Raw genomic sequence first — 24,433 nt, 5'->3', positions numbered from 1 at the left:
TAGGGTCTCATTTTGGTGCACTATGTAACTTTTTGGTTGGTTGTTTTTTGATTTTGTTGGGGGTCTGTATCTGCTTTTGCTGTTATGGATCTGTCATTGCTCTGCCTGGAATGTTCCACAGTATGACATTCAACAGCTTTACGTTATATTTATTACAGGCAGTTTCATAGCTCAATATTTAGAAAAACAGGCATTCTGACTGTGAGCAGGGTTGTTTCTCCACAGATCTGACCTGTAATTTGGTCTGCTTTGGACTTCATGAAGACAGAAAGATTTAATACCATACTGTGGAACATTCCAGACAAAGCAATAACACCTCCATAAAAAAGTTACACAATGCACTTTTAAATAAAAGTAAAAAATATGCACAAAAAACTACTCAAAGCGTTAGTTAAGTTTTATGATATTGTTTTAGTATATTTTATATAATATTTGACTTATTAACCAGTTCTAAGTTGAGTGGTTTTAAACAGCAACCTGAATATTCTCAGCCAATCAGAGCAAGCAATTATTATTTGAAATGTAACCAATTACAATTACATGGTTAGACTTACGCTTAATTACAAGTTCAAGTTTTAAAATGTACTCTGAAAAGTACAATTACTCAAAAGAATCATAAGTATTTGTAATTACTTTCAACCCCTGCAATATGATACGAGTATTGAGGGGCTTCATTTGCGGTTTCATTCTGGCTTAAATAAACCAAGGCTATCATATTGCTTTTGCTAACTATTAAAATGGTATCCAATTTCATATAAAAACATTTTTGGAAAAGGTTCTCTGCAATGTTCTGTTCAAAGTACCTGAGTGAAATTGAAGGTGTAGCAATAATACGCATTAAAAATCTACCCAGGGGCTAATTCTAAGTCGATTGGTAGTGTCAGTGCGTGATGTATGGACTCTCAGAGCTGTAGAATTACCTGCTTATCGGCTGGCCTGCAGGAGTGTGCTCCACCTCATATCCCTGGCGACGAAGCACATCGATGACCGTGTTGTTGCCAAGAAAGTGACCTGCAACACAAATAAGAAACAACGTTAGACGATATAAAAGAGACTATATACAGGGATCTCTATGATCAACTGTGGCCTGATGGTTTCTGTTTACCCAACAACTTCAAAATAATGAGATGAATAGAGGCACTGTAGCATGTGTAAAATCCTTTAATTTAGAAAATAGTGGGTATGTTGACAAAAAACAAAACAAAACAAACAAACAAACAAAAAAACTATGGAAAAAAGTACTAGTGGTACTAAAGCCGGGTGATATAATGATTATAGTGACTTATTATCCCAAAGGCAATATTCAACAAAGCAATCCATCAGAAATATGCTAAAAAAACCCGTAAAATGTAGTGTGGGTGCAAAATCAGACACAAGATTACAAAAATGTGTATTTCATTTTTAAAAATGTTGTTACCCAGATAGGTCGATTGAGAATCAACTGTCATTCACAACGATGACCTTGTAAAGAAGATAAAATATCACCTTTTTAGTGGAAAATTTCTCTCCAAGTTTCTACTATTTTATTCACTTTTGCAGTCATTTGTCATTTTCTTTTTTTTTTATTCATATCTCCAATATATCTCCAAAACATTTACTATCTTCTCCATAACTTTTAAACATTTCCCACCACTAAGCGATACAAAACCCAGACCACACTCTATATGACTCCTTACTGTTGATATCTACTTCCTCCTTCTCCCCCATGGTTCCTTATCTCCTCCCCTCTCTCTCTTCTCCTCTGCTCTCCCCTCCCTCTCTCCTCTTCCCTCTGACCCTCTCGGCTAGGTGAAGTGGGGGCATTCAGGCTTCAGGTTGCCATGTCAAGAGGTCTCCATTCTTTCCTCTTGCTTCGACAAAGACGAGCAGGGTCCCTTTGTTTGGGGCAGCTCAGCCGTGCCATCACAGAGCGCGGTAAACAAAGGGCCCACCACTTTAATCTGGCTCACAAGCATTGATGGAGATTCAGGCTGGTGCACTGCGATGTCTCCACACCGCCTCTGTCGCCACTGGCATTAAGGCCAAGGAGAGCCAGAGACACAAAAGGGCTGGCCAGATAGTGTGGGGTTAAAATTTATAATTATATATATATATATATATATATATATATATATATATATATATATATATATATATATATATATATATATATATATAAATAAAATAAAATATAGGCTTCTAGATAGGGAATATTTATCAATACAGTGTAGACTATTATTATCTAGAAGAGTCTATTTAGTCCAGATAAAGATTATGATGATCAAAATATAATTATTTTACTAGTCACGATTTGCTGATTAATACTTGCAGCCCTAATTTTCGATTTTACCTTTTCATTTTCAAAAACGAAATACACAATATCAGTACTGATTCCACAAACAAACATACACAGACTTTTAATCCTTGCCATTTAAGACAAATAGCCCAATTTATTCCACCAAAATCTAAACACTGGTCCAAACCACAGGCTTGGCTACAGAATTCTAGATTAAAAAACCTTACCCTTATCATTGAGAATAAGACATGACTGAATTTTGATGAAAATTTGATTAACTGTCCGGCTCTAAATGAAATGCATGAACTCATCTTTTTGTCATTTGATCCCAATATGTTTGAGAAAGTCCTTTTATGAACCTTGAACATGGCAACCTAACTGAGCTTTGTAATACCATAAGTCAAAATGTCAGGCAAATGACTTTTTAAGTTATGTTTACAAATTATGCATCAAATCTTCTTGCCAAAAAGGAAAGAGGTCGTGGTGGTAGAAGAAAAAATAAAGTTGAGAGATAGGTTTAAGCACTGACGTTTGACAAGACTTTAAACTCAGTATGTAATTTCTTTAACGTTCTTTGCCATATAAGAGAAAAAAGGTTTTAAATGAAATAAATACCACAAGTGGGACAGATTTCAACCAATTCTGTTTTTTAAGGAAAATTGAATGTAAACATCAGAAATAAAGTGAGCTCCATGCCCCGTCTTAGAATTAAAACACAATTGTCTTTGATTTGGTAATGCTGAATTGTCCAAGAATAGAGAGGGAGAGAGTAGGAACAGAAATCTGATATTTCAGACACGCCAGAAGAATGAAGTTTTGCTTTGACGTTGGCTTTGTACTGTGTGTAGAGGCTTAACTATGGTGGTTTATGACAACTGACTTTTTTGTGAGACTGGTTGGAGCAATAAAGTTAGGCAATAGAAATATAAAGGTATGGGTTCCATCAGTTGTGAAAAATGATACAATGTGTATTTAAGGATGTCTGAAGAAGAAAGAATAGTACATTGCTAAGTGATCGCTAAAAAGGTTTAAAGGTGCATTGTGGAACTTTTCTGGTGGCAGGTCCGCTACCTGTGCCATGGATATATTTTTGCTTTGCCCAAAATATTTTAATATACAGCATAGCATTTACCTTAAAGGTCCTCAATTGTGCAAAACTGACTCCTATAAGCTTTTAGTCATTAGTCATAATGTTTTTACATCATCAAAAGCCAGTGGTGGGGCGTCTCTGACGGCCTAAAAATATCTGAATCACAGACTGATGTTAATTATATTATTATTAAATAATTCCAAACGGTCTGTCTGCTTCCTTTCAGAGCTTTTCCGAGGGTTGTGCTGCTTCTACACATGGATTTTCATATTAAAGCATTTGATCAATCACATTTCAGCCATCACTTGTTGCTAGGTAGAGGCAAAGTCAAGAAGTCTGAGGCCTTCACAATCAGTTCCCTCGAACATAAAAGAAATGTGTATGAAACTGTTGCTTCAACCAATCAGATCAGAGTTGATGTCGCCAGGGCCTTCTAGGAGGCGTACAATGTCACCAGATTCAGACCCGGTGATTGGACCGTTAGAGAGCAAACCAGCCAAAGCAGCAAACTGCATAATAATAATACTACATATTATGTAGAGGAACCAGGACTACACCAGGTCTAAACCAGGACTAATCTTGGACTTGAGAGAGCGCGAGAGAGCAAGAGAGAGAATCCCCGAAACAACAGAGCAGGGTGTCCGTGAAGCGCGATCGGATCACAGATGCGCGGTCCTTTCGTCTGCAGTCACCCAACAGTCTACGCAGGTGCACCTTCGGCCTGTCCCAACAAACAGTCCTGGTTTAGTTCTGATTTAGTCCTGGCTTAGCACCCCAGCGCTCCTCACTTTTTCTCCGTGCACCGTGCACCCCCCTCCCCTCACTTCTCCGTGCATGGAATCTTCATGGCTCTTTATACTGTGTTTCTATATAATAAGATGCTTTTATAACCATAAAATAGTTATTGAGGAGTGAATTGTTTCAGAGTAGCACTACTGAAGGCCTAGGTGTGAAATGCACAGTCTGCCACTGTGAAAAACATACCTGGAGTTGTGTGGTGTTTCATTCACATATACTGTATTTGACGAACCCTGCGTTATTAGCTGAATAAGCTGAAAATGTTCTTTTTCACGTTAAAAACTACATTTGACCTTTTGTTCAGCAGAGATTGCACTTTAAAGAAGGTGATTCCAATTACACTTCCTGTATTACCACATGACATCACAAGGTGGAACAGAGTGTTTGTGTAAAAGAAGAACTCAGCATACATATGCAATATTTGGCTGTTAAACATGTGTGAATGAAACAAAACACAACTCCAGGTGATAAGAAAACAACATTAAAACACAGATCAGAGAATAGTATAATATAGGCCCTACCTAAGCTACCAGAAAATGTACATAGTGCACTTTTAACAACTCTATAACAAGTGTGTAAGATCTAGCAACTGTTGTGTATTGGCATCTGTGACATACATTTCCACAAAATATTTCTAGGCCAATTTCATACGTTCTAAACTCAATGTAATGGTATATAAGTACATATAGATGTACAATATTTCCAGTGTATGGCCTCCTCCCTCAGTCAGACCCTGAGAGGAGATGGAGCAGATAAAGCTGAAGGCCCTCTTTCACATATTACCTCATGCCTCACCTCACATGCTAACACAGCTGACACAGTAACCCAGTGTGTACCTGTGTGCTTCATATGACAGCAAATATACTCATTCAAATCTTCTAAGTGGCTATATCATGGAAAAGCAACATTATGCCATGTTTTAATGTTTTTTTATACTAAAATTATGTGTTGTCTAGGCTTTGTACTTGGTAACACCTGTATTTGGATGTTAGTGGTCGGGTGGTTAGAGCGTTTAGCCACCAACCCAAAGATATTTATGTCCTTGGGCAAGACACTTCAGACATGTGGCAAAAGTAGTGTGTGTGGTGCAGATTGGCAGCCTCACTTCCTTGAGTATATACCAGGTCTTCTGTGGCTACAAAACAGAGGTGGGTAAGTAGTTATATTTACTTGAGTCACTTTTTGAACTTTTTTCTAGCTTTCTGACAGCACACGTTTACTTCTACTTTTGTAAATTTTTGTTTGAAGTAACAGTACTCTTACTCGAGTAAATGTTTTGGTTATACAAATTAGCATACCACCACTGAAGGATTGAATGAATGACATGAACTGATACCAGCTCAGAAACTGAAACTGTATTTATTTCCTTTAAACAAAAATAAAATAAGACAAAACTGATCCAAATGTGTTATGCAGCTGTTATTTATCTCTCAAGTAACCACAGAACAGCTTTGTATAAATAAAAGTTCAAATATTATGAGCCTTTCTGAGCCAACTACGACCAGGAAATAGTCTATTTACTTATATTTTGGGCCTAACCAGAATATTCGCTGATCTGATATTTGGAAGCAGATATCTGATCCTGCAAATTTTTCAGTATCATTGCTGATATTGGTTACTAGTATTGAGCTGGAGCATTCCTAATTAATATTCATTCTTTCTCCAAGCAATAGACAGCTCTGGTCTCCATGTCCAGGTTCGACAGTATATAAAATCAGCTTTGCCAATAAAAAAAAAACATTGCTGTCTCACTTGTTGCATAAAACTTGCATAAAACCGAAACTATAACTCGACCCCAGACATCAAAACTTTATGGAAGTGCTAAACCTGCTTCTTATACCACACCTGCACTCAATAGAAGACGGAGCCAATAAAAGCCACAGTGGTGTCCATCCTTGAAAAGACCCAAAGTCTCCCAAATGGGTCACTAGAATTATTAGAACATATGGTAAGCCTTAAATAGCCTTCCTTTTCCATACACACCAATATTTACATTACAAGTTGTTAGCGGGCCCGTGCAGCCGCTCTCATAACATTACAGCATGTTGGATAAATAGAGCTAGAGGCAGGACTGTGACCTACGCTTCCCTCTGCACTGTTCCTCTACACATGTTCTGCTACTCACAACTACCACCCCCCCACAGCTGAATGAGCTCTTTTATGAACCAATATCACAATAAAGTTCTGGGGACATATTTTTAGTAACTTCCTGTAAATCTATAAAATCACATCTGGCACTCAAAAGTCACTGCTGTGGAACGCTTTAGAATTTTAGAAAATTCTTTTATTTTTTGCTTTAAGGTGCACTGTGTAAATTTTGTCCCTTGTCTCCATGAAGATGTTGTTGCTTTGTTGTTGTTGCCACACAGTATTGCATTAAATGTATCTAACTCCATTGCGCCAAGCTAAGTTAGACATCAGATCAGTGGAGAGGGGATCCTGCGCATGTTTTTTCAAAGCAATGGAAACACCTGTAATTGAATAGATGCCAGATACATTTTAGGTAAAGTAATCAAATCTCCATGAAAAAAAAATCAGATGACCACCAGAAAGTTACACAGGGCGCCTTTAAGAAGTAACTTGAAATTAACGTTCAGTATAATAAAAACACATTTGTAAGATTAGAGTCAAAGAAGCTTAAAATGAAATTAAAAGTCAAGCAATAATTTTCTTGTGTGTTATCTAGTACCATTCACTGTAGCATAACGTTTTGTAAGTGCTGATCTGGATGAAGTCCATAACATTTTCCTTCATGTAATTCCTTAAAGGTGCACTATGTAGCTTTTCACCTGCTTGTCTCCATGGAATGTATATTAAACTGAGTATTCATATTGCTAAAAACACCTTGAATAACATTTTTACTGTGAGTGGGGTTGCCTCTCCACAGATTTGACCTATGACTTGACCTGGAAGCACCAACTCCTTGTCTCAATATCCATGGATCAGCAAATGTTTTGACCAGTAATAGTCCAATGAGATTAATTTGGTCTTCCGATATTTTATGTTATCAGATTCTTTTTTCAGTCCAAGAGTTTTTTCATACCTGACAGTTTCAACTGCTCACTAGTGGTCTTCCTCAGAGTGGTCATGTGATGTTGCTGTGACATGTTCGGTTAGCTGATTTATACAGGTTTTGGCGTTGTCTTCCTATCGACGGAGGCAGGATAACAGCGCCATCTGCAGTCCGACTTCCTCAGGACAGTATCCCAGGTGTGTGAGAGGACGGAGCAAACATCTTAGGGACAGAGGAAATATGGAAACGTGACCATGAGACTATAAACCAGGACGAGGGGGCTTTTTTACTCTCACACACCTACTAGGAACACTGTTCTGAGGAAGTCGGACTGCAGATTGTGTTGTTATCCTGCCTCCACCGGTAGGAAGACAGCGCCAAAACAGCAACATCATGTGACCACTCTGAGGAAGACCACTAGTGAGCAGTTGAAACTGTCAGGTATGAAAACAAACTCTTGGTCTGAAAAAACGAATCTAATAACATAAAACGTTCTGACCAATCATCTCTCAGTCAATTCACTGATGTAAGGATGTAATATATTTGTCATCTCTACCATGTACGCCACAGCAGCATAACACCAGTCTTATTAGTCTCTCCATCTTCTCCACTCCAACACCACCTGAGTCTACAGTAAGTATATTTCCACCAAATATCACCCTTTAATGTCATTGTTTGAAATGCCAAACATGTTGATGATAAATCGAATCTTTGCCATGCTAAGGAATGTCCATAAAGATGTACTCGATCCAGACTGCCACCTCCACATCACTGCACCTTTCAAACTCAGTCTTATGGAACGGTGCACTGGAAAAACACGCTTTTGAATCCAACCAGGACAGATCCTCGACAGAAGATAAGAGGCGAGAAGTTCAGCGATCACAAAAAACCAGGTCACAGCCACATCTCCAAATAAATAAGTCTCGTAATAAGAATGAAAACAACTCGAGGGGTGAACAAACGGCCACCAACATTTTAAAGGAACAGTACTCCGAAATTTAACAAACACCAGGATGGAAATAGACATGAGAGAGAAGGCATGCAAAACAAGTTAAGGCCTGAGATGCCAGACAGAGATAGGAAAATCCCCAAGATAAGCACTTTAACACTTTCTATTGGGGCTGGTGGATGGAGAGTGTATTTTGACGCGTTGCCCATGTAAAGTCTGCACAACACCAGAGGAAGGATAGTACAGACATAGGCTTAGAGGGAGAAAGAAAAGTCTAAGAAAATAAAGACAGTGAGGGAATACTTCGTCCTTGGGCTACCAGCTTACTTGCAACTTTGAAATAAGCCAGAGATGTTCGCAATAATCAAATCTAAAAATACATGTGTTATTAAAATACACTATGCAACTTTTTAGTGGAGGGGTCAGCTACCTTCTTGTCTTGAGGTGGATATTTTTGCTTTGCCTGTAATGTTCCACAGTATTGCATTAAATGTATCTATCATGATCTATTATCTATTATATCTATTTGTATTGCTGTACAATACCTTGACACCCGCCTCTCCACAGAATTGAATTATAACTTGGACTGCTGGCATCACCTTCTTGTGTCCATGGATACAATTAATTTCAAATTGTGGAACATTCTACATCAGGGGTCTCCAACCTATAGCTCGGGAGCTACCAGTAGCTCTCCACCCCTTTACAAATAGCTCGCCAAGGGATTTCTGTATTATATGTATTGTACTAAATAACTCAAATTTGATTATTACCATGGTAAATGTGTTATTTTGAACTTTGTGCACTAATAAATGGATAATGGTTAAATGTTTTATAGGCATCTAACTGTATTTCTAAGTTTTGCCCTCTTATATAGAATCAATTTCTTGCACCCGCTAAAATGAGTAGCTCTCCAGCAGCTCTCCGGCAAAGGTTGGAGATCCCTGTTCTACATGGACCAGTGTGTTTTGCTTTGTTTGATGGCAGAATTAAGTTATATTATTGATACATTTGACATTTTTATGAAAAATGTAAATAACCAAAAAGGATAATAAACTTCATTAAGGTAATTATGGAGAACAAAGCATTACAATCACCGCACTACCACTACTACTGACATTTGGATAACCTGTCGATACTTCCGTTATTCTATAATGTGTTATACCACTTGTAGAAAATATCTTTACATAGACACACAAAGATGAACTAGAACTCAGCCAAATAAAAAGCCATTGTCCTTTATACTGCTCTAAATGCTACTTATTCGAGATTATTTACGATTATAAACCAGCAACTGTTTCCTGTATTAGTTTGACCCCCCCCCCCCCGCTGTTGATCATGCCTGCACAGACGTCTGAATTGTCTCGTGTAGGAACCTCCTTGTACTGCAAAACACAGGATTTATGCAGGGCAGCACAAATGAAAGCCAGAGAGCACATAAGAGCCCTGTGGTGTGCCCGTGTTGTTTAAATAAACGCTGGGCTGAATTTGTGGTGACGGAGCAGCACTTTGGAGCCGTGTTAGGGATTACATGTGTCAGCTCTCTCTGCTTACTCTGCTCGGTGGAGGCTAGGCTAGTACACATCGGCCTTTCACTGCATGTGCGTATAGGATCAAGGGTATACAACATGGACTAGCAAAGCACTTTTGACACTGTGCACGGGAGCGGTGCCAGGGCAGTGCGGTGCCACCTCTGCATATTTTACTGAGAGCTACTGTCTGTATAAGCAAGAGAAAGAGTACTACAACATTTATCTTCATACGATCAATTTCAGTAAACAGTATAAAGTATAGCCAGTATAAGTGTGACAAAATGATAGCACATACCGATATTGGATATTAGTATCAGTATCAGTGCATCCCTAATTCTGATATGATCACGTTTTGACGTCACATCAGATTGTAATATTAGATCAGATTGTGATATTACATCGGATTCCAATGTGGCAATCAATAATCAAGACACTTTTTTACTTTATTGAGCTTAACTTTTATATTTTTTCTGGGGAATTAAGAGGCCTACATACAGTACTCTATAGTGTGACTCTGGACACTTGGGATAAAATATATAGTGACCTTTATCTGCACGTACCCCAGTGCTCCTTCCTAATCTATAACAGTGTGTTCTCAAAGAGCTCTGATCTAAACATGGGTGGTTGGAGACATCTTTTTAGTCCTTGAACTTGTCCCCTAAGGTCTGTGTATCATCTGTGCAAGTCGTGTTTGAAGTAAAAGCACATGCAGTGTAGGCCTGCTCCATCTCCGGCGGCCATGTTTGACAGCCATATGTAATCTTAGATCCATATATGTCACTGCATTTAATTTATTTATAAATAATCATGACTGAGACAAATGAATGGGATTTGAGTTTAAAAGGATGTGAAGACATTGTGAGCCAAGCCACACAAACATTTACTGTATACTTTCTGTTGACTACAGCGCACGTTCTTGTACTAATTCTTGTCAGTTTGATGAATGTTTCTCATTACTCTTCATCCTTATTTAACACTTAATCTGTCCTGTCCAATAAAGCCTAAAGGCTCCAGCATTTTAATGGTAAAAACTCTAAACACTCAGCACAATCACTGTAAACACTACAATAATATAGAAATCCTCAATTCTTGCCTCTGACATCTTGGCACTTTTGAATCAATGATCTCTGCCAAAGCATCAAATACCTATGTTGGACATATACAAGTTTTTCTCAATCTCAGTGTATGTTCCTCATGTAAAAGGTCACAATTCACCTTCAGAATACCCTCACTGAGTTGCAGAGGCTGCATTAGCACAGATTCATGGTTGGCTGTGGGTGCTGGGTTTAGGTAGGGAGACTCTAAAAGTCCTTTTAGATTTAAACCAACAGTATTTCAACATTGAAACTGGCAACCCAAATGAGAGACTCATGAGGCTCATTCTGCTTTCTGATTGGAAACATAAACAACTTGGCCATTATGTTTGATTTTTAGTGATTAGGAATAAATCAGCATTACAACTGTTATCAATAAACGCTATTAGATTTGAACATGTTTACCTCATAACTGGGGACACAGGTCATGTTTATGAAATTTAAAATCTAAATCTTACACAGTGTTTATTTAAATGTATTCACAAGCTGTTTGTTGTGGCTCCAGCATGAGCACATTCCCATTGTGTAAAATGGTACGCACAGTTTCGGAGACCAACACACAGGGCCATTCATGAGTGACCCAGAACACTCTCTACTCCTGAGAGACAAGAGCTTATTCAATAACTACCACGAAAGAGGGAAGCCACAAATCACTCACGTCAACTTTTCCTCTGTTTGCTCATATCTGCATCCCCTCCAGCCCCGGCGCTCTCCTCTTCTTCATGTTTCACCCAAAATGAGAAGGGACAGCTCCCCCATATAACAATCCCAACTCCAGATCATCAATGGACACACTGCTGCTGGCTTGTGCAAGATATATAATTTAGCCGGGCCTCTCCCTTTCATATAGGAGTCAGGTATTTGTAGGCCAAATGAAAGTTCGCCCTTGGGCAGCAGTGTAAAAGAGGAGTGGGTTCCAGGTGCATTATGGGGAAATACTGCTGAGTTTGAATAGGGTCAGGGGTGAAGAGTTCAGCGCTTTCAATAAATCACAACAAGCTGTTTTGACAAGCGTTTACGGCATGCACGGAGAGGAGAGAGTGGGCTTTATGAAATATGTCTTTCAAGTGTAGAGACGGTGACCTTTGACCCTGTGTGTGTAGCGAAATGTGTATGTTTAGGTGCTATTCAATCAGCAGCTAGTTATTTAGAGCCTTGTAAGCCTTTTAAGAAAAGGCAGACATAGACCAGGCCAGGTAAAACAGGCATAAGTGACATCCTAAAAGTAGCTCGTAATTGCGGTTGTGTTTATCTCAAAATGTTCTGGGATCATGTCCAGGAAGATGTTAAGTGCAGCTGATGGGAAATGACAAGATATGCAACAAGCAGATCCAGATAACTGTGAGTATCAATGTATAGTAGAGCTGTATTCAACTTAAAAATTCTTGCCTCCTCCATCAATTAGTAAACTAAAAAGGGGGTGTGGCAAAAGCTCTGAAAACTGTTACGTATCTCTATGTTTCTGACCCAAACTGCACTCACAAGACTAGACCTGTATGGGAGTTCATGCAAAAACAACTATTTAGCCAGAAAAAAAAAAAAACTAAACTAAACTAAAGAGTTAATTGTAATTATATAAAGGCAGATTACATTTGTGAATCGTGAGTTTAATTTTCCTTTTTACATATAAATAGAAAAAACAAAACAAAAACAAATCTAGGCAAACTCACTCACTCTTTCTGCATGACTCTTAGAATGAAAGATTGCCCCATAAGTGATTAAGGTGTAATTCATTTAGTTACCTGCTATTACTGCACTGTACAAAGAATAGTAGAATCCAGATTGATATGTGTAGTACTCTTACTTCAACACATTCAACACAATTTGGGAAGTCTCACTGAAAAAGTTAGAGAACTCACAAATATTGCAGGAATTCATCTTGCTGTTCAAGGTACTAGCAAAACAAGAATCTTGACACAAAGCTGAATTGCACTTGCAAGGTGGTCTGAAAATATGAGGGAAAAAATACCAAGATAAAGAAGAAAAAAGATAAAGAAATATATCAGTAAGCTGGGTTAGAACAACTTCCAAAGAAAATCCCCTTTCACACTTGAAATGCACTGAAATTTCACAGTAGATTTGTACATGCAGAATTTAGTTTTTATCAAATGTCCAATAAAACATTATGCAATAAAATGCTACAACTATTTAGCTGTATGTAGTATTTCATCAACATGGGCAGGATAGTTAGGGTAGAATCCCATAACACTTTATTTCAACTTTTTCTGCTTGATAGAGAGAAAAACAATAGCCTGATTCACCAGCCGTTTTTTTTCTTCGTGTCACTTCGTAGAAACCGTCTGACTTCGCAGCTTTAGATTTCATTTGTTTGACAGTAGGCGGGTACTTTTTTCATTTAACCAATCGCTGCTATTTGGTCGTGACTAACGTGGCTAACTGGTATATTAAGCTTTTCCAAAATCCCATAGGAAGAAGGGCAATAATGTATTTCCCGTTGATGAAATTCATCAAACATTGTCTTTATTCCGGCTTTAAATTCTCAATCTCGGGAATCGTTGACAACACTGAATATATCAATCTTCGCTGATTGGCTGGTGCCCGAACTTGCACTTGTGGGTTTTTTGATTCCTGACCTAGTTCCTGGAGAGAAATGAAATTGAGCGGAGGTACTAGGTGGCGCCAGCCTGGCTAGAAAAACAATACATGACTTGACCTTTTCCTTCACAAAAAATATTTAAAGGGCCCATATTACAATATTTTCTGATCCATATTACAATGTTGTTTCCTCCCCAAAAGACCAGATTTGTGTTTTGTTTCATTTACACTTGTTAAAAAATCCTGCATATTTAGGCTGAAATCTTATCTCAAACGTAAACCACTTCCACTTTGTGATGTCATGTGGTAATATAGGAAGAGCTCCAATGTGTTTTTAAGCTTCACACACCTTCACTAGAATCATGTGGATAATTTTAGCCCTGGAATACTAAACAAAAAGGTAAAAGATATACTAACTTGAATACGACCGCTCTATGACAGAGCATTTTGAGCTTTGGAGATGTAGACAGCGTAATAATGCAGTGTTACTCAAACATGTGTGACTGAAACAAAACACAACTCAAGATTTGTTTTTGAGGAAGTATTAACATTCAAACATAACTAAAAACTCACAAGTCAATTTGGCGTAATATAGATCCTTTAAGGGAGGGCATTAAAGCTCATTTTCATATCAAATTTTCAGTATTCAAATTAGGACTTAACACTTGCCATGTGACTTACATTTACTTTCATTGGTTTAATAGGGCAGAATGCAGTCAGACCTTTTTATAGCTGCTGTCATGAAATATTTATACTTTAGCTCACCTCAGAGATAATACGAGAAGGACAATTAAACAAGCAAGCCCTCTCAGTAGAAACATGATGTCACCTCAAACTGTCCAAACACTGTTATAGTCTAAACAAATATGAAAGCGCGCTATAAAGGTGCAGTTACAAGTTAGTTCTGGGAGTGGATCCAGCAGTATTGGCAGAGGTAACTTCTCCCCTGCCTTCTGTTGCAACGGTGCGGTGGGTCTGGTCTGGTCTGGTTTTAATGGCGTTAGATGACATGTGTGTACTCTTGTCAGCGACTGCCCCAAACAGTTGTAAAGCGGCTGTTTACGAGCGCAAGGTGTTGTGAAAAAGCACCACAATTTTGGACTTTCACACTGTCCAGGGAGGAAAAGAGAAGAAAAGTGAAGTGCGGTAGCCAAAGAACTGAAAATCTACTGGAAGCGAGTGAGGTGTTTTGGATGGGAACAAAATACCTGTTTATTTTTTAAGAACGTGTTTAATTGCAGCTATAAAATATGATTTGTTTACAAGCTAACAATTTTGTTAGGGGTAATTTTAAAGCCACAATATGCAACTTTTCTCATCCATCACTGGCTTGTGCCCATAGTGAGGGAATGTTACACAATATGGCATAAATGTATCTATCCCGCATTGCAGATGTTTTCATAGCTCAAAAATAAATTGAAAAAGCTCACCTCTGACATACAACTTGGCCTGGTGGTGCTTGTTTCCATGGAGATAGATAAGTTTAATGCCATACAGTGTAACATTCCAGGCAACACAATAACATATATAATTGTCATGTACTTAAAATGGCTCAATGGCAGTATGGAAAATATAGTATGGCTGATTAAAATATGTAGTTCATTTTAACTATGCTCTTTTCAACTGTACTCAATCAAATAAAAAAAAAATAAAAAAATTATTAAAAACTGTACATAAAAGGAAGACCATAATTAAGTGGTGACTGTTTAGTTCTTTAATACTTTTGCTACATCTGAAGTACAATTTTTACATTTTCAAACTGCACCTGAAAACACCAATAGCTCCCAGTGAACAAAGCTCGGACACATGTAAGCAGATAGGCGGCTGCTAAATCCTGTGTTTGAACTGTAGCCTACAGCAGCACCAACAGCTCTCCACACACTGACACGAAAAGATCCTGAGTTATGAGCGCATGTCATTCTACCAAGCTAAACTCTGGGGCTGAACAATTCTGGAAAAAAAATCTCATTTCGGTTTCTGTTTTAACAACAGGACTCTGTTCAATTTCAAGGCCTGATTTTTACTGTCTTAAACAAGTGAAAAACAGAACTAGTTTGCAGTGGTCTGAAGTTATTCCTCCCTTACCTTATGCAATCTGAGCATCTAATGTATTCACCACAATGAGTTTGTAAGAGCGTAACAACTTTCCAAGACCAGAGCAGAGTTTTGCCATCACAGTGGTGGTAATATTTGTGGAGAAATGCAATTTTTGTGGCAGATAAACAGCAGACTTTGACCTGAAGAGCTGCTCATGCATTATTGCAGGGTTTCAGATGACATCACAACATCCTATAGGTCAGTATTAACTAATATAGACGAGAAGCAGCAAAAATGTATTAAAACATAATATATAAATAAAGAAAATATCAGGTTCAACATTTGTGAATTTACCTTTTGGATATTTCACCACATTCTAGAAACTGAAAACCACCAATATCTTTACTGGGGCAAGACAAACTTTGCTCAAATACATGGAAAAAATTGGATACAAGGCCTTTAAACATCTCCAGAAAAACTGACAAAAAGACTGAAATATGAACTGACAAACTAAGACAAGAATTGTTTCAGAACAGATGTAGACTACAGTGTTAGCAGCTTTTCTGTAAAATAAGACAGAACATTTTGTCGTTTTGGGGAGGACTGCGTGTCACTTCAAACACTGCAGCCTTTGTGATTTGTTAATTCCATCCATTCAAAAGAAATGCCAATGTGTTGCGATTAATCTTCAGCCCTACTAAACTCTGACACGCATTCACCAGAGCCAGCCATGTCCTCTCACCAGTCCACTGAAAAACAGGTATTCAATTTAGACTCTCCCTACCAACCCAAATAACCCAACTGCAAACTTTAATTATCTGTGAAAAGAGACATTTCAAAGTACAGTGACCGTTAAGGCCTGTCAAGCAGATTGGCAATTACACCACCGCAAATATTTAAATTTGTGGTTTTGGAGCTAGGCTAGACCTTTTTTTGATTGCCTTCAAGTTCTGCCTTAAAATGCATCAAGGAAAATCTGGTTGAAATTGAGGACCAGCGTTCAAGATATGTAAACAAATCGTTTTATTATAAATGAGGAGTGCCAGGCAAAGAGTTTAAAGTGCTTAAGACAGGTTTTCACGTTTTTCTAATTATTACTCGGTTTGGTGGGGTAGTAACTGTGGTAAATATTTGTTATAGCTTTGCATCTGTTAAGTAGCAGGGTTTAGAAAAATGTTGAGAAGAAAAGTACAAGAATACAGGAAGTAGCGTTGAGTTCTAAAATGGAAAACCTCTATATGTCATTCCATCCAAAATGTACTGACAATTTACAAGCAAGGAAGGCATTTTTTTGGTCAGTTTAAACATTCATTCATGGGGTGGTTGGTAATAATAAAATTGTGAAACAAGTGCGTAATTAAGGTAAATTGTTACGCACTCAGTCCATTTATTACTAACATGTGAGTGAGTATAGCCAAATTTTCTTTGTGTTTTTGTTATTTTTAAGCAGCTTTTCCATATTTTACCCAAACAAATGACAATGTATGCTTCTCTTTACTGTAAGCAAGGATCAAATTGATCAAAAATAGGGACACCTGGGACATTTTTTGTATAAAACTGTGACAAATCAATGTTTTTTGGATAAATCTGCTGGGACAGGGGACACAGGCCTCATAACTGGGACTGTCCCGGGTAAACCGAGACGTCTGGTCACCCTGTACAATTGGCTCTGCTAGCTAGCTCACTGTATCTCAAAGTAAACTTGTATTCAAATAAGAAAATATTTAAAAAACAACCTATTAAGATTCTAATTCATTAAAGTAAAGGCTACACGATTGTTTGTTGAAGTAGAATACTACAGATTGTGGCACTGGGTTAATATTTATTATGCCTTAAAATTAGCATTAGCGTTAGCATCGAGACACAAATTTCTACCTTTCTAAAAGCAGAGGTGTGCTCCAGTGAAATATTAATGCAATTTGTGTATTTTTTAACACACATCCAACACAACTCACTGTTCACTGCTTTTTCTTAAAATAAAAACACAGATATAAAACTCGACAGGAAGTAGTGACGCTAACAGTTATGGAGTTACCTCTACATATGTCATATCTGCTACCCTTGTCCAACCAGGAAGTGCAAAAATAAGGCACGATTTTTTGTCAAATCTTAAATATGTTTATGTTGGCTCTGTTTTAGTGACATGAGCAGTCTAACCTGTCATATGCACTTTATAAAGCAACGTGGCTTCATATTATATACATGGGAAGGGTTACTGTACCTATGCGTATAAAGCAAAGGGCATAAACTGGTTCCATATGTCTGGCACATTTTCAACGTCAGCATTTGTATGAGTGATGGGCCCGCTACTTAGGACAAGCAGATGGGAGTAAGAGACAAATTTCAAGGAGGTATTTACTTATTATAGCGTACTACAGTAAGCCCTGACAACATCCTAAGATCGGCCTTTTAAACAGATAAATTATAGCAAAAAAATCTTTGAAGAAGATTATGTGGTTTTGGACAACAGTGTAAGAACTGGCAAAAGGTTATGTGTCAAATGCAGTACTCTGGCCTGCAAGTAAAGTTTGACAGAATGTTCCTTAGCAAAAATAAGCAGTACAATCCAAGTTTGAAAAGTATTGTCCGAGAGTTGTGTGATGGGAATGTCAGCACATGTCAAGATGGTGTTTTAGTAACCCACTTTTATAGCATGAGAAAGTTTGGTTCATATATGTACCTTTTATCGGCATGGAAAATAGATCCGTGTATGTGCAATACTTTTTTTTTACACTGAATTACTTGCATGGACCACTAAGCAGAAACATTTTTCAGCGTAATAAAAATATGGAACGTTACAGCAAATTCCATCTTGGGTACACTTTATCAATCACTTTAGCACACATGGACTCATACACACGCTGACTTTAACCTTATTAAAAAAAAAAAAAAAAAACTCAAATTGTACACTTTTTAACTTTTTTTTTTTTATTAACTATCCCTACTACTACTACTACTACTACTATACTAACTATTACTACTACTACTACTACTACTACTACTACTATCACTATCACTATATACTACTACTACTACTACTACTACTACTACTATTAATAGGCTACCTACTACCAACTACTAGGGCTGCAGTGATTAAGCAGACTATTAGCGCCTAGTTAAGTATCAGTAAAATAATTGTTGACCATTTTATTTTTATTTTTATTAATTATTAATTCTTCTTTTGACTTTATACAGTCTAAACCATGTTGCAACATTTATTTTTATTTTTTTGGTCAGTAATACTCTAGATTACTACTAGAATAACCTTTAGTTGCAGCCCTACCTACTACTGCCAGTACTGATTTGCATCTAGCAGTCATTTATATTAGCGTTAAATAATATTGTTTTAATATCAGAAAACATACCAAAACATGAGCACAAAGTTAAATAGAAAATGTTGCACTTTGCTGAACGTCATATTTGAACAGATTGACCAGTGACCGCTGCTGTTTGTTTGACTGTTGCCTTCCTGACCACCACTCTGACCAGACGAGTGGAAAAACAAGCTCTCCCCATCACAACCACTGCACTCCAGAATACTGCTGCTAGCTCCACTCCGCCGTCAGCATAAAAAGATGATTTGATTATTTTATGGACCACTTGTTCCCGTGTCGTACACAGTTGAACTCTGCGGTGCTGTGAAAATATTTGAAAATATCTGTACACTGTGAGCTGGATACTGCATCTACTGTCCATTGTAGCAGACTACTTAAATAAGCTTAAGGAACTCCCTGGCCTGAAGTCAAAATGTATTTATGTTAGGCATACGTAGTTTTTGTATTCATGAATGATGATAATGTTGGCTGTAAAAAATAATAAAATAAATATAAAATACACTCTAAGTACTTTAAACCCAAGTGAAAACATTTTGGGTTAGAAGTATGGACTTTGGTTTTGGTTTGGCATAATGCAACAGTTGACCATTAATGATTGTACAAACACATATTTAAAAAGTCTTAAAAACGTCTGGAATCATTTTGGAGATTGACACTACTTGCTACTGTGTGTGGTAAGTAGGAAGAGAATCTTAGCCACAACTGTCCTGGGGCAATCTAACTAAAATGTGGCTGTTCTGCTTCAACTAAGGCCTTTGCTACCAGTGCCCTTCATCTAATACACATGATATATTCATACGTCCATGTTAGGGTTGTCAAAAGTATCAAAAACAGATACTAATCAATATTAAAACTAGTATCAAAACTAGATCACGTCACATCACAAAGTCACACAAATGAACAGAAATGATCTAGATGATATATGAGAACAAGAATAAGACCACAGAGACTAGTCTGCTATGTAACCTACGTGGATGACTGAGCAGTCACACAAATATAAGGCCACGTAGTAATATAAAAGCTTGTACTTGACATTCTATTGTCTAAAGAATTTGTATTTATTTATTTATTTATTTTTTTTAATCTATGATCATCATGGTATCAGAATCAGTGCTATATCTATTATCTGTCTAGTCCTTAGTGCTGTAATTGAGTTGACAACACTAATTCATGGATTTCAGAATGATGAAAAATTAGGACTGTTGTCATAGCGATTAACAAATTAAAACAAAATATTACATCTTCTGAATGGGAAAAAAAGACCTCAAAACGTCACATATAACAAGGAGCAGAAACCCATGAGTAGTCAAGGTGCATGAAGTCTCTTGCTAAAAACACAACCGCAACAGGCAATGGCAGTAGCACAGATCAAACCGCTAGCCCTTCATTTTGAGTCTTAACATCAACCCCTTGAAATTCTAATCTCCTATCCGATACAATTACACAAAGAAACCCTAACTATATTATACAATAATTTCCCCAAACCTCACACATTAATCAATGAACCACGAGCGAGACTGAAGGGCCATACATAAACTGATTTTGTAACATGTTGTGGCCGTCCTGCTTGAGAAATTCCGATGCGTCAGCTATTTTCCACATATCGTAGGTCGGTGTGGAATCTGCCGGCCTGACCCTGTAGGCTAATGAGGGTGCATGATTGGTAAGAGTGGTATGCTAAGTATGTGCTGGCTTTCCAAACAAACTCTAAAGCTAAGCTAATTCTTCTGATTCCAGTTTGAAATGAGGTCTGGACTGATGTCAAGTCTGTATAAGTTATTACAAACATCCACAGGCGCTGTTTGGGAGATTTTGAAATCATGTTTCCACTATTTGTTTTGATCAGAAAAACTGAAAGCGTATGGAGGACATGTGTAGTGTGAATGTCTTTATTGTAATTGATCAGAAAATAGAAATTAGAAAAAAGAAATTAGTATTAGTAAAGTATGGAAGTGTGTAGAAGTAATAGCAGTAGTAGTAGTAATGGTGAGCGACTAGGCTATCCGGTGCTAGAATCTTAGAAAAGTAGTAGTAGAAGTAAAGTGGTAAGAATAGTAGTAAGAAAAGAAGTACTAGAGCAGTAGTATTAGTAGTAATAGTCATAGCAGTAGTGCACCGCTTTTTTCTCAATGATTTACTCTCTGGGCTAGGATCTTAAAAAAATCATAGAAGTATTAGTAGTAGTAAGAAGAGAAGTACTAGTGGTGTAGTAATAGTTATAGTAGTAGTAATGCACAGCTTTTTCTCTCTCAGGGTTACTCTGGATTAAGATCTTCAATTAGAGTAGGAGTAGTAGTAGAAATGGTGAGTGACTGGGTTATCCTGGACTAGAATCTTAAAAAAGTAGTAGTAGAAGTAGTAATAGTAGTAGCAAAAAGAGAAGTACTATGCAGTAGTATTAGTAGTAACAGCCATAGTAGTAGTGGTGGTAGTAGTGCACAGCTTTTTTCTCAATGGGTTACTCTCTGGGCTAGGATACTCTCTGGGCTAGAATCTTTAAAAAGTAATAGTAGTAGTAGTAAGAAGAAGAAAAGTTGTAGTGGTGTAATAGTGCACAGTTGTTTCTCTCTTAGGGTTACTCTGGACTAGGATCTTCAAGTAGTAGTAGTAGTAGTAGTAGTAGTAGTAGTAGTAGTAGTAGTAGTAGTAGTAGTAGTAGTCTCATTAATTGGTGGTAGATGGACCAAACTGGGACACAGAAGTTGCTTGAGTATCTATATTTACATAAAACTGGATGGCAGGACTGAAATTCAAAACACAACCAGAATGTCTTGCAAAACAATCTGTCATTTTCCAAATAATAAAAAGTATAAAAATTACCAAAATGACAATTCAAATTTTACTCGCCCAATACCTTTAGCCAAACGCCACTCACACCATCCAGCCTCTACTTTTCTAATTCACCATTTCCATAAACAATTTCTCCGACTTCAACATGCGTAACCCGACTCTGTGAGAAGTCTGCTCCCTCAGCTGATTGTGACTGTGTATGCAGCCGCTTATAATGGAGTGCATTGTAGTGCGTGTCCCCCTAGCCCCTCTTGGGATAATTAAGGACACATTTGAGGTCCATCCTGAGTTGGGGCAGGGTGTGTAGCCGGCCCCCCTTCCAACCCCACCTGCCCTCTGCACGTCTCCGAGCGCCGCCGCCGGGCTGATTGGGCGTATCACTTTCAGTCTACCCCCTCCGTAGCGCGCACATCTAAGGCACCTTTCCGCAGCAGTCCCCTTGTAAAGTGCGCTCCTCTGGGACGGCCCGTGAAATGCGGTCCTTGTTAGGAGCGGAGAGTGTGCGGACGGCTGAGTGTGTCTGCTTTTCCTCAGCTGTTTCCTGCCAATTCACCGGGCAGCAGACTGTGAAGGCTCTCCGCTCCCCCCTGCTTCGTGTGCTGGCCTTTGAAATGGTCGCAATAGATTTCTTTTTTCTTCTTTTTTTTTGGAAATTGTGTTTATGGTTTATGCATTGGCGGGAAAGTGTGGCTGTAAAAATGTTATACTCTCATTTCAGTTTCCTTGGGTTGTACTAGTCTCCTTTTTGTATGCGGTGCTTGTTTTGTTAGCCGCTTGGGGACTACGGATGTTGGCTTAGCTGTATTAATGTGCATCATATGTAAAAAAAAAAAAAAAAAAAAGCATTGAGGCAAATACTGTGTAATGGATGAGTCTGGAAATTTAGATTTTTTATTATTATTTGTGTTAACGTGATCGCAAAACAATTGTTCAATATAGAATTACTGATGAGAACTGAGTATAGATTTCAATTTGAAATTTAATACAGTTTTGGATAAACAAAACTTGGCACGTTTTAACAAAAGAGAAATGCTTCAGAACCTCAAAAACTTGATGGTCAGCTGTAGTCAGTTAACTTTACGCCATAAAATGAATATGGCAAATTTGTGGAGCCAATCTCTAAGAAATAATGATGACTAATGTATCATGACGAGTTTGGATATTTCTTTCAAAAACAATAAATCTCCAAAAGAATGGATCTGAAATTATGCATTCACCACACACTACAAAACTTTCTGAAGAAATAAAAGCATTTTGTTAAGAGTTTCCACATTGATGGAGACATTCAAACGCTCCATTAGACCTGCTTACGATCTAAAAATGGTATTTTACTGAAAGGGACAGAGTTTGAGCATAAGGCTGTCCTCCAGGCCTTTGACTCTTTGTCCTGTTTGTCCACAGCTCTTGATACTAAGATGGGCTCCAGTCGTCCACAATGAGCGAACAAGACAGCACACGCAGACAGACATTAGAGAGACAAGTCTGTGGTGTTATCTGCTCTCCTGATCCTCCTCAGTTTAACCCCAGACTCTTATCAGCCATACGCTACTTATGGTCTCGCAGCGGAATTCTAAGTATTGCTCTGACATTTGAAAAAGTATTGGGATGAACTTAAGGAGGTCTGTTCTTAGTTAGTCCTGGCCTGATAACCAAGTGTTTTATGGAGTCTTCACCACAAGAGACAGCCCCAGCTATCTAAAACGCTGCTTGGATGAATGGAGTGCTATGCCATCGGAGTCTTTGAAACCAGATGCAGGGGACTTAACCTTACCTTTGGGGTTATAGAAACAATTTAGGATAAAATGGTTTTCCACAAACTTGCTGTGGCACTACTATTTTCTCTTTCATCTCCACTCTTATGTCATCTCCACTCTTATGCCTGAAAGTTAACTATGATCATTTTAGTTCACTTGTGATCAGAGAACCACTGCAGACCTTCACCTAGCATCAGTCAAACTTTTTCGAACACTCCATCTGTTTAAACTCGATATCAAACTATACCAGAGCAGAGACTGAAAACTTACACAGACTTTTGCAGAGACTTTCTTTCCTTTTTGTACAACAAATCAGATCTAAATGTGTTACAAAACTGGCAATCATCATTCAAGTTACTACAAAAAAAAATTCCGATCCAATAATAGTATCAGTGTTAGTGCATCTCTGCCATTAGTCTCCTGATGATTAAAAAGCAGATCATCAAAACAGACATACTTACAAGTAAAAAAGAAAATAACAAACAAATGATTGAAAACAGCTCAGACTTCTGCCGAATAAATAAATAAATAAATAAATCCCACATTCTACATTGCACCACCGCCCACCACCCCCAGACTGACCTGCTCCGAAGGCAAAGAAGAAGCTCTTATCTGGATGCTCCTCCAGCAGAGCTTTGACCCGTTTGCCCATGCGCTCGTTCCTCTTGTAGATCAGCTCCTGTCTGAAGTAACTGTCTATCTCCTGAGCTGTCACCTGCTCACTGGGCGGTAAGGTCACATTTTTGAAGTTAGGAACCTAAGATTGGAAAAGGGTAGGACACTTATCATTATCTTTGCTGTCTTTACTATTATACATGCATGCAATATAGAACTAGGGCTGCACGATATTGGAAAATACTGCAATATGCATTATAGATGTTAAAAGCCCTGTACTTATTTTTTATTCATGTATTTGAGCAAAATTGGTCTTGCCCCAGTACAGATCTATAGTATGTAAGTCCACTGTGTACTGTCTTCATCTAATTGGATAGTATTTTATTATTCAATAATCAGTAAGTATGCGTTAGCATGAAAATTATAGTTAGCGTTACTGTCACAGAGTTGTGAAAAGCACTTATAAACTCATCACGGTGAATAATTAGGATGTTTGGAATGCATAAGATAAGTGAGGAATAAGTATGTACCACTAAACACTGTTTAGCAGTAAAGTAAATGTTGTCAAAATACTATGAAAAACTTAATATGAAAAATC

The 24,433-nt window shown here is 37.9% G+C and overlaps 1 protein-coding gene across 1 annotated transcript in view; it reads right to left on the bottom strand.

Annotated features, from left to right (window-relative positions):
- The window catches only part of trabd2a (TraB domain containing 2A), a 73,945-nt gene that overhangs the window by 12,609 nt on the left and 36,903 nt on the right, over positions 1-24,433 (bottom strand). The window contains exons 4-5 of the mRNA XM_055153776.1: positions 23,803-23,977; positions 921-1,011 (exon numbers count right to left, since the gene is read on the bottom strand). Of these exons, the coding sequence (XP_055009751.1) occupies positions 921-1,011; positions 23,803-23,977 (266 nt within the window). The remainder of the gene's footprint in view (positions 1-920; positions 1,012-23,802; positions 23,978-24,433) is intronic.

This window comes from Boleophthalmus pectinirostris, unplaced genomic scaffold (genome assembly GCF_026225935.1).
Source record: "Boleophthalmus pectinirostris isolate CB_2022bp ecotype Guang Dong unplaced genomic scaffold, ASM2622593v1 HiC_scaffold_18, whole genome shotgun sequence".
In the NCBI taxonomy this organism is placed as follows: domain Eukaryota; kingdom Metazoa; phylum Chordata; class Actinopteri; order Gobiiformes; family Gobiidae; genus Boleophthalmus; species Boleophthalmus pectinirostris.
This window is presented reverse-complemented; position numbering and strand designations above follow the sequence as displayed.